Source organism: Morus notabilis, unplaced genomic scaffold (genome assembly GCF_000414095.1).
Source record: "Morus notabilis unplaced genomic scaffold, ASM41409v2 Scaffold281, whole genome shotgun sequence".
Taxonomy (NCBI): domain Eukaryota; kingdom Viridiplantae; phylum Streptophyta; class Magnoliopsida; order Rosales; family Moraceae; genus Morus; species Morus notabilis.
The window spans coordinates 140,071-151,676 of NW_010357693.1; the positions used below are offsets into that span (position 1 = coordinate 140,071).

The following is an 11,606-nucleotide window of genomic DNA, read 5'->3' on the forward strand; positions in this document are numbered from 1 at the left end:
TTGACTAAAAAAATTTATTACAATTAATAAAATTAAATTTTTATTAAACCACGTCATTAAATATTTAAGGGGTAATATACATGTACATATATAAAAAATATATACGTATTTATATTTCTGAAAACAAGAAACTAAAAAAGTGGGCAAACATCTTGCTTCACTCCTACGTGACTTTGAATTCCTGTGATCATATATGGCTTAAATTTATTTATCATATACACAAAAAGACAAACATTTGGTCATTAGATTACCGACAAGACAACAAAAAGATGCACACATTACTCCCAAACATGAGATTCCCATACAAAATTATTTGATCGCAACAAAATAAAGATAAATTAACAAATCACGTCCTCTTATTCCACAAATCCAACTTTTTGACCTGATCGTGATTGGGCTGCTGATTTGGCCAGCACTGAAAATTCCGATAAGAACGTGACAAGAACCAATAACTAATTTCTCTTATTCGCGTGTAAATGTTGTTTGGCCACTTTTCATATATTAAAAACAATGTTGTTGAAAGACATTTGAAGATAGTTTTGGAAGAAGATCAAAACACAGCTCTACATATATACAATAATCACCAAAACAATATGGAAACCCCATTAGTCCTCTATTTGCAAAACAATATGGAAACCCCAAATGAATTCTATTGCTATCTAAGCGCAGCCACAAGTCCAGTTAGTGTAAGCAGCCTAGAAGACAGCATGAACTTCTATAGTGCACCAACTAGTCCCACATCGGAAGTGTCAGACGCCATGTTTGGAAGCCAAACAGAGCCAACGACTCCAACAAGATCATATGATCATGACCACACCAACTACTCCAATCTTGATGATCATCATCTTGACTTTGAGTTCGAGACAAGCCGCCGTTTCAATCATTCCACCGACGTGCGAGAGTTGGAAAACACGAAGGGTAAAGAGAAACCGCGGAATAACCGAGACAGTGGCGGTTTTCTTCCACCCATGGCCTTTGCCGATGAGCTGTTTTGTGATGGCAAAGTGGTGCCTCTGGCTGCTCCTCAGCTTAAACTTCCCCCGGGTTTTTACGGCGGAAACGACAAGTTTCGAGGTCGAAGCAGTGTCGGGGAAGAACCGAGGTCTCCTCGATCGGTTGTCAGGCTGCCGTTTTCGCGTCAATGCTTGTGGAATGATGATTTTGATCCCTTCATGGTGGCTCTAGAGAACGTTAAGGAGGGGAAGAAAATGGAGGGAAAGAATGGTAGACGTGCTCGGTCGCTTTCTCCGATAAGGTCCAGGCCCGATGAATACTCAATGGGCTCGCTTAAGGCCCAGAGGGAGATGGGAGATAACTCAGAGAAGCAATTGGGCTCAAATGGGCTGAGAAAGCACAATTCAACGGCTTCAGCAACATGGGCAGTACAAAGCCCAATAGTAGATATTGGGTTCGAGTCGAATGGGCTAAGGTGGCAGCCTAATGGGTTGCCTGTGATGAAACAAGAGGGAAAATGCACAAAAGGGCTGGTGGAGCCCAAAGGAGTCGTGTTTGCGAGGCGAGTGAGGCGGGTTAAAATGGATCAGGAGAAGCCCACTGGGCCTAGCACGACATCAGTCCAACGGTCCACATCGGAGACGAGTAAGTTGTCTACAGGAAGTGGAGGGTCCACTGCGAGGCAGAAAATTATGAGGCTTCTGTTTAGGGTTGGATCTAGTAAAGAAAGTGATGAAAAAAAGCTAAAAGAAGGTAATTCAGGCTTGTGGAACTGGAAACCAACTTTTCTGAGGAGATTGAGCATTAGGTCCATGGGACAAGCCCAATATAATAGGGATGAAAGGCTAGTGTCCGAAGTAGCCCAAATGACAATTGTACAATACAGACCTAGGTTGTCCCTTTGCATGGGCTATGGGCCGAAGTATGCACAATGATGGCCCAATTTCATGGGTCTTTCCTCTTGGAAAAGTTTCCTTACATTTTAAAAGTGATTTATCAATATATGAATCCAAAATGAAAAAATGGCTTGTAAGTGGTAGAATGTAATGCTGTTGTAGTGCTTGAAATAGTTTGTAAACGATTAAAAAAAAAAAAATCAGCATTTCTATGTATAGGGGCAATCTTGGAATTCTAGGGGAAAAATTGTGGGAGAATTGTGCTATCTTGAAAGATTCATAATTATGAGGTGATGTTTTGCTGTATGTGAAAATGGATGGCATAACATTGTAGGAGAAAAAATGTAGATTGAAGTGAAGGTTGTAATTACTTGGTCAGGTTAATTGTATAGTCAATTATGAATGCATAAATTGTTAGAGCAATAAACCAGATGTATGATAATGATAAGGAAGAAACGGATCAGAGAAAAGACAAAAATGTTTAAGGCCCTAGTGCGTAGAGAGCGACCAAATTGAAAAAATAAATAAATAATAATAATAATAATTGTTAGACTTATATTTTTAGAGTGTATGAGTTTAGAGTTTAGAATTTACTTTGTTGTAAATTTCTCATCAAATATAACATATGAGAAATTTACATTTAATTATTATTAGTTGAAATATTTACTTTTCATGTAATCGTTGTAACTTTTAGATTTTCTAATTATTTTAAAAATAAAAATTTATTTTTACAACTTTTAAAGTTCAATAATTATGAGAAAAAATAGATTTAACATTTTAATGACATTATACATTAGAATAAAGATGAAATAACATATATCATATCACACTTTTTAATACTAAATATACAATTAACATTAACATTTACATTAAAAATAGTCTTAATATACAAATCTCTTAAAATATCTCCCGTAAATGTTGTAATAGAAAATCATTCCTTGTATTATTTAGGAGTAATTTCGGCATTTTCTCACTTTTGAAATCCTGAATTGTGAAAAACACAAATTCTCATTGGATCATATTTGATCTTTTTAAACAATATAACTATATATACAAATATATATATATATACACACACACACCACATTTAAGAATCTATGGGTCCGTTTAATTCGTTGATTCAAGTTTTTAATTCGAGTTGAAATGTGATTTTATGTGAGAGTTTTTTATTGTAGTAAAAAAGTTAGATGTAAGTGTTTATAAGAGTTTTTTACTGTAATAAAACTTAAATTCTAAATTTGAATCAGTGAAATGAATTGGGCCTATATGTGTATTGCTTCTAATAGCTTTTGCTTTACGCACCCTTGACTTGAAACTTGGTGCTTACAATTCGTCAGCGTGCGCGGCACCACCTTTAATACTAGTCATACAATTCTTAATAATATTATCTTTCCTAAAGAACATCAGGCTTAATTTATTTTCCATTAGCGACATGACATAATTAGCATGTGTTAGTTTCTTTCAAAAGAAAAAAATGGAATCATTCATATTCTGTAAAGCACATTTTTTTTATTATATATTCTACAACAGAGTTTTTGATTGCTAAATTCATGTCATGATTCGAATCATAGTTCATGATTCGCTATAGTATTTTTTTTCACAAAAAACACATGTAAACCGATAATAATTCTGAATTTATGAACCAAACGTCAATTTTATTTGCAAATGTTTTAAGCCAAAAATTCTTAGACTGCATATGGAAAATGTTTTCCAAACACTGATTGGTAGAGGCCCAAATTGAATAGTTACAACATTATTTAAGTACAATGTTGATTAATTTTTGGTGTAGAAAATTCAGATAACTGTTAAGCTTTATAAAAATATTTGACAATTAAACATCAATACTATTGACACTATATTTCATGCCAAAAAAAAAAAAAAAGTTTTTTTTTCTCTTACAATACTGATTTTGTTTATAGGACATTTATTTGCAGATTTTTTTACCCCAGCAATTCTTAGGCTGCGTATGGAAAACATTTTACAAAGACTTATTGGCAGAGACCCACATTGAATAGTTATAGCATCTCCTTCACTGAATGCAGCCTTTGCACTATTTTAAGTACAGTTTTGATAACTTTTTGAGTTGAAAATTCAAATAACTATTAAAATCATCAATACTATTGACACTATATTTCATGCAAAAAATGTGGTCAAAGAAGTAGTGGAATTCCTAAAATAATCCAAGTCAAGTTGATCAAGTGAACGTCTGCTTGATCATATTGTTTTTTTCTGTTTTTTTTTAATACTTCTTTTTGACGGAGGTTTACTGTTTTTGTTTTCTTTGCTTTTAACTAGGCATGTAACATTTGTTTTACATTTTCATTTTTTTTAAGAAGAATTCAGCTCGAAAGATTCAGTTTCTAAGTGCAAAAATCACAACAGAATTATGTTAGATTAAGAAAAATATATGATAATTAAACGGAACTTGATCAAAATCTGACAGTTAAAAATTGGGTAGAGTATTTTTCATCAGCTCTTTAATGCTTGCTCAATATTTTCATTAGAAAAGGAAAAAAAGAAGTGCAGATTGTCATTTGGTCAATTTTATTTGTGTAACTTTAACGTATAGTTGTCACAAATTTATGTTGAAATGTAAAATTGGAATCTTCTCTCTTTTCCTTCTTTTTCTTCTTTTCCTTCTTCTATGGACTCTTCTTCATTCCCTTTGTATTGAAAGTAGATGTTGGAAATGACAATTGACAAACACAGGTCCAAACAAACTTACAAACACTTTCTCAACTGGTGCTCCCTAATTGATCCTACGTTACTACATAAGAGGATTGATAGTTCCTCAATGGCAACTTCTTCCTCCATGTAATTTTCAGTAGAGAAAAAAAATACTTGTTTGTCAATGTCAAGACATTAATTAACAGTAAACATTAAGACATGTCTGAATTTTATAACTGAAATTGGTCACTTTTGCACTGCTTTATAGTATATATTCTCATACAGTTTCTATAAAATACAGCATAGAAATTTTATCTTACAGGCCATACGGTAGAAATGGCTGCTAGTGTTCCATGTAATATTCTGAATATGAACTACAACTTCATATTTATAGTCGGGTGTAAAATATGATACATCAAATCATCAATTTTGCACCAATATGGGGCAATTTACATGGATCTGAATTGCATGAAATAGCCGAGAAATCTCCCATGAAAAACGAAGAAAGAGAAGAAAAAGTGAGGCCTCTGCATTCGTGCGATTGGGGGTCAGAAGTCTGTGTTTAAACTTCTGAATTCTTCTGACTTGCATCAAGCAGGACTAGAAGAACTTGCTTTCATCAGAAGAAACATCAGGCTCGCGTATGCTCGGGGCGTGGGAAGCATAGTAATTCTCTTCTTCTCCCAACTCCTAATGCCAAATCCTACTCCAAGGTTTCGGTTGGCCAAAGCTGCCTCCATGTCAAAATCTCTTCCTCCGTGTTCAGCTTCCTGATTCCTCCATAAAACCCGTCCACTTCGTTTCCTTCCTCTCTATGGTCTTTCCTATTGACTGTTGTGTGTCTCCACCGTGAACCAGGCGTGTACTGATTGAATTCCAGCACCAAAGTGTCTGCAACAAGTTGTTCGACATGAGAAACTTTTATATGCATTGAAAATTTGACAACTAAATAGGATGACAGAAAATATATAAATGTGAGCCATCAAAGTCGTTAATAATAATTATGATAAACAGAACTTCCCATTCAAGTTTTAGCAGTATTTTCCGTTTGCTCTTTGAAGTTTAACTTGCCTAATTTTGCTTCTTTTCTTTTAGGGGACAAAACCTAATAATTATCTTTTAGAATGCAATCATTAAGAAATTGATTTATGTATCACCACAAATCACTAAAAAAGAGGTAAATAGGGGGGGGGAAGTGGAAAAGAGATGAGATATTATGACCACTAAAAATGGATCCATAGATAGTGTTTTCCATGTAGCCAGGTTTAGCACAACCAAACCAACATTTCCATTCCCATCCAGACACGTTGACAAAAATGGCAAAAATTGGTTGCCATGAAAAGGAAGATGAAAAAGGAACTGGTGGAAATCCACCATATTTAAACAAAATCTTTTTGGATAGAAACAAAGTAGTATATGTAACTACTGTCAATTTTGTCTATCCACAAACGCATAAAAGGTTTACGTGAATTTGAGAAAATTTGCATGTAATTCAAGCCATTAAAGTCTTTTTTTTTTCTTTTTCAGAAAAAATATATTGTTCATCCACTGAATACCAAAAAAAGTTGGCAAATTATCAAGGGAAATGAAATTTTTCCAGCAAGATAGCTTTTTAGGTGTTGCTTGTTCAACTTCAACCTCTGTTGCTTCTTTTGGCAAACCAATTAGTCAGAAACACCTAAGCTGTACTTGGTTTGCTAAGAAGATAGAAATATGATGAAACATCAGCTATTTAGAAGCTTATGACGAAAACCACTTCAGCCCCACATAGCATGAAGATTCCATTTTCTCAAAAAGAAAAAAAAAAAAAAAAAAAAGGAAACACCAAGTTCTTTCAGTGTGGTTGGCCATAAATATTCTGCTGAGACCGAACTTATCACAATGTTGGTTGAAAATGCGACATACTGACAATGATATGTCTAGGGGTCCAATGAAATGGCACAAAAAAGTGGTCCCCCAATTGAAAAATGGGGTGTCAAGAAAGGAACCAGGCCAAAAAATTGAGTCTGCTATAAAACTTTACATTCACGTCATCCACATTTTGAGAGGCCCTCATGGCGTCTTTCAATAAACATGAAATTTTTCTTAAAAAGAAAACAGAAAAAAAAAAAGAAAAAAGAAAAAAAAAGAGCTAAATATCACAATGCTAATGATCATTACAGGTTTCCAACTATGTTGTGTTAAAACTATGAATATGTAGACTCTAGAATTGACGTGACTCTGATCATTTAAAAACACTCAATTAAAAAATCTGGAACAGTACAGATTTGGGCCGCCTCCCTGTCTTCACATTGTAAGTGGGTGATGGAACAAATACACAGAAGAGAAACAGAAATTGCCATCTTAAAAACACCTGTCTAATGGTGGAGAATAAGGAAGGAAATTAAAAAGGCTATGGAATCTCACAATTTTTTTTTCATCTATATTACGCCGTTAGATTCCCAAATATTTATTATTATTATTATTATTATTATTATTATTATTGCCAAAACTTCATTAGTAGTGAATCATTCAAATCTCGACGCTAAAAGAAAATAAAAAGAAAAAAAGAACAGAAAAAGAGAGAAAATAAACTCACCACTATCATGACAACGGCAGTAATTTTCATTCCTATCACATGATTCCAAGTGACCAACAACTCCATACCACCAACCTGCAACATGTGTAGCACATCATGTTATTAAATCAACCACTGTAATTTGATTTATTGAAACATATATATTCTTAGGTACATTAACATAGTCAAGATGTGTCAGTTGATCAAGTTTAATCAACTCTAAATCAACAATCACTCGTACATAATTTAGATGTCAAATATTTTACACTCATACTGACGAATATTTTGATGCATGATTTTCTCTTGACAATGATTATTGGGTATCGCCACCATATCTTTAAAAGTCAATAATGCAATAACCAAATCTGCACAGGAGTCTTTTAATAGAAATTAGGTTGAACTATTCTTTCTTTCCAAGAACCATACATGTGACGTGTAGAATCATCTTTCTTGACACTCTATCCAATCGTTTTCTTTTATCTTGTTTTGTTTTGCTTTTACCACCCAACAAAGCCAAATCATGAAAGAAAGAGAATAAGAAATGGTACTAATCTAGATAAGTTTTGAAATACCGAATCTTTTACAAACTTAAAGAGCTAAAGAAAAAAAGAAGTTCTGCTACGAAACACCAACCGTAAGGGAACTCTTTGTTCCTTCTCCATTGAATCTCGATGTGATCTCCGGGGCGTAATTCATGCAAGCAATCGGAGATATGAAGATCATGAGGAGGAGTATCAACAGGTGGTGCTCTGAGCCTTTCCCATGGCACTCCACTCTCTATAGCAACTGCCCTTCTTCCATGTGGTGGATATCTGCAATGAACAAAAGAACCTAAAAGTTAAGCAAAACACCCAAGATGTATTTAAAACACACTAATCATGAAAAGCAAAGAAATAAAGAAACCACCAAAAGTAATATTTAGAAAATTTTACTATCCCCTCAAACCCAGGACTCAATATAGTGAAAGCAACTCACACACCCATTAAACACTAATTGAGCAAGCCTCAATTGGCAACCAAAAGTAATCTTAATGACATTTTAAGAATAAAAAATCATCTGAAAAAAGTTTATCCAAAGAATTAGGAAAAAACAGGCTTGCAAATTACCTGGCTTGGAAGGTGTCAGTTCTAGGATCGTAGCTAATCTGTGCATCATAGCATGACAACATAAAACCAACATGCCCATTCTGCAAAAGATGTAAAAACAAGATCAAAACCAACTTAAAAGGAAGAAAAAAAAAAAGCACTGAAAAAATCCTGACTGAATACAAAACCGAAAGAAACTAGCCTATAACTAGAGAACTTAACATGAACAATAAATGATTTAACAGTTAATATATAATATACCTCTCGGTTATAGACCTGAGCTGGGAAACAGAACTTGCCAGTTTCAAGAGCAAGGTACCAAGCCATGATTGAATCAACAGGCAAAGGACTCCTCGGCTTAGTACTACTACTATTGTTGTAATCATCAACCTTTGATCTAATCCAAGAAAAAGGCCAATTAAGAGAGAGAATTCTCATCAACCCCTTTTGCTTTCCTTGTTTGAGATTGCCCAAATCAGCTTTGGAAGCAATCTGCCATTGCCACTCTCTGTAAGCAGCTTGGCCAATGATGTTACCCCATTTTTGGTTCATGTGCTTTTCCCAAAGCCGGTCACTCATACACCTCTCCCTCAGAGAAGTGCAAACACCAGCCATGCTGCACAAAGCATCCGGTGGGAGCCTCTCAAGAATGCAGTCCAAGGCCAATTCAGGCAAGTCCAAAACCGAGGTCTTCTCTTCCGTATTATCTTCCACATTCTCAACCTTGGAAGTTAGAGCTTTTCGTTTGAGAGACATCCTTGAGGGGATTGGAGAAAAAGGAAGAGTTGATGATGAACAAATGTTATTGTTGTTGTTATTGTTTGGTCTTTTTGTGAGGTGGGATTTGGCTAAAAAGGAGAGACCTTTGAAGAACAACCAGGGAGATGACAACAATCTCATATCAGTTGCCCATGGTGGGAGTGGTTTGTTGAGAGAGATGAGGGACTTTAAAAAGAGGAAGAAGGGGACACAAGTTATAAACAAGTAGAGTAGCATGAGAGAAGGAAGGGAAAGAGGGGGAAACCAAAAAAAATTTTTTTACTCTCCTGAGGTTGGTCAAATTCAACAAGTTTGGCATAAATGATCAAAATCCAGTTGTTGGAAAAGCAATGGTAAAACAAAAGAGGGAAAGCTTGAAGTTGAATTTTCTTTCCTTCTTTCTTTCTTTTTCTCACATCACAAGTCACCCCACCCCACCTCTTTAAATATAAAATGAGAAAAGATGAAAGGCAAAATGTGGGATCTTGAACAAAACACAACTCCACTTTGAATTTCAATTGGTTCTTTTAAATTTTTATTTTTTATTTTTCTTAAAGGAAGCCCACAAAACCCAAAGGTGGACCGATCTCTTTTTTTTTTTTTTACCAACTCTAAAATTCAGAAAAGAAGGAAACGGTAAATTTGTAGACAATTTTGGTGGGCAGCCACCTTAGCCAATCTAGAACTTGAAGGAACTTAAACACCTTTTTTTCTCCTCTTTACGGTATGCCTTCCTTTAAGAAGGAACCCAATCGTACAGACACCTTAAACAGCTGTCATTCAATGAGAGGATGATCAGAGAAGGAAAAAAACTTTAAAAAGAAAGAGAAAAAGAAAAAGAAAAGAACAATAGTAAATGGGTCTCAATTGGATGAATGAATGAATGAACAAGGAAGCTAATGGAGGGATGTGGGGCACTTAGATCTGATATGGGTCTCTGACACGGTGAGTTCCCAATAAAAAACGAGATTTTGAAGATAAGTCTAGATACAAAGACCCATATCTTCTTCAAAATCTCTTTTGAGTTTGTTTTGAAACAAAACTTTTTTTTTTTTTTTTTGGAAATAATAAGGTGGGCAAAACAGATCCGTACAGTTTGGATTCAAGCAAAAGTTAGGTGAACCCAGATGTGTATATATAAAACCAAGGGAATGAATGACCTGAAAAGACAAGACAAAATGAGGATGAGGATTTTAAGGTATTGGGATGGTGATTTTTTTTTTTTCACAGAAGATGGAAAAAAAAATAAAAAGGAGAGATTGATGAATTATGATGAAGAAGATGATGAACGTGAAGTGTGGGTCCCTCCTTCACCTCAAGTCCAACACATTCTTCATCACAAAACCGGACAAATCCTCCTCCTCCACCCACAGACCTCTCAATCCTTCTCTATCCTTTCTCTGTCTTTCTACCAGGCAAATTCACAAACAGTTGGTGGCCAAATGAGAGAAAAAGTTGAGTTTTTTATATGCGACTTTAACGAGAGGCCACGATTGAAATGGGATTTTTGTGGAGGGTATTACTATTTATTGTTTTTCATTTTTGAAACCCAAATAAATAGATAAATTTGTCTCAACTCAAACGACAAATTAGACCAATCCAAAACTCCAAATTTTATCGAGAAACGACCCCCTTATTTCTTCTTTCTTTCTATTTTCCTACCTGACGAGTTTGGAGGAAAATCCGTCCAACCAGAAAGGGTAAAAATGACGTACAAAGGATTTATGGAGATAATAACGTTAATACATTATTATTGAGTGGCTAATAAGAGGTTCTGGGTATTTTGTCTGTTTCGACCATGCTATCCATGGCTTTCTCACCAATGGTTCATCAACACGAGGCCTTCAAATTTCAATAGCATTCAGGATAACATTTTTAACCACGGTACGCTTATCAGTCTAACATAGGGCGCGCAACGGGATATTATGGTTTAGTTTGATACTACTGTAAATTAAAACAAAAATTATTTTTAATTGTATTAAAAGAAGAAATAGTTATTATAAAAAGTAATTAAGTGTTTAATAAATTATAATTACAGTAATTATGTTAATTTTAAAATTAGTATAATAGTATTTGATAAATTATAAAGTTAAATTACTGTAAATAGTTAAAAATTACGACTCTATTATATTATTCTATAATATAATATATATAATTATAATATAATATATATCTATTATTATATTTAATATAATAAAAAAATTATTATTATATTATATTATACTGTAATATAATATATATAATTACAATATAATGTATATTTATTATTATATTTAATATAATACAATAAACTTATTATTAAATAACATATTATATAACTATGGTATATAATATAATAATATTATTAAAATAGTTAATATAATTATAATATTATAAAACATATTATAATATCACATAAGAAATATTATATACCATAACGTGTGTAATACATTATAATATATAATAATATTAGAATTATAAGATTATATTAATATTTAATTATATTAATTATTATATTATTATTAATAAATAATTATATTAAAATTATAATATCATATTATTAAAATAATTATAATAATATTATAATATCATATTATATGATAAAATAATATTATTAGAGTTATTAATATAATTATGATATTATTTGTTATAATATTACTATTATATTATATTTTATTATATTACGAGTCTGAATTTTAGATTAGGAAT

At 33.3% G+C, this 11,606-nt stretch overlaps 1 protein-coding gene across 1 annotated transcript; it reads right to left on the reverse strand.

The window, feature by feature from the left end:
* Nucleotides 1-4,826: 4,826 nt before the first annotated feature.
* LOC21396711 (F-box protein At2g32560) lies at nucleotides 4,827-9,186 on the reverse strand. The gene is made up of 5 exons (XM_010090658.2): nucleotides 8,421-9,186; nucleotides 8,181-8,260; nucleotides 7,708-7,886; nucleotides 7,096-7,170; nucleotides 4,827-5,408 (listed from the first exon to the last, which is right to left on the reverse strand). Exons 1-5 carry the CDS (start codon nucleotides 9,153-9,155, stop codon nucleotides 5,221-5,223), a joined length of 1,257 nt encoding a protein of 418 aa, XP_010088960.2. The 5' UTR covers nucleotides 9,156-9,186; the 3' UTR covers nucleotides 4,827-5,220.
* Between the last annotated feature and the right edge of the window lie 2,420 nt (nucleotides 9,187-11,606).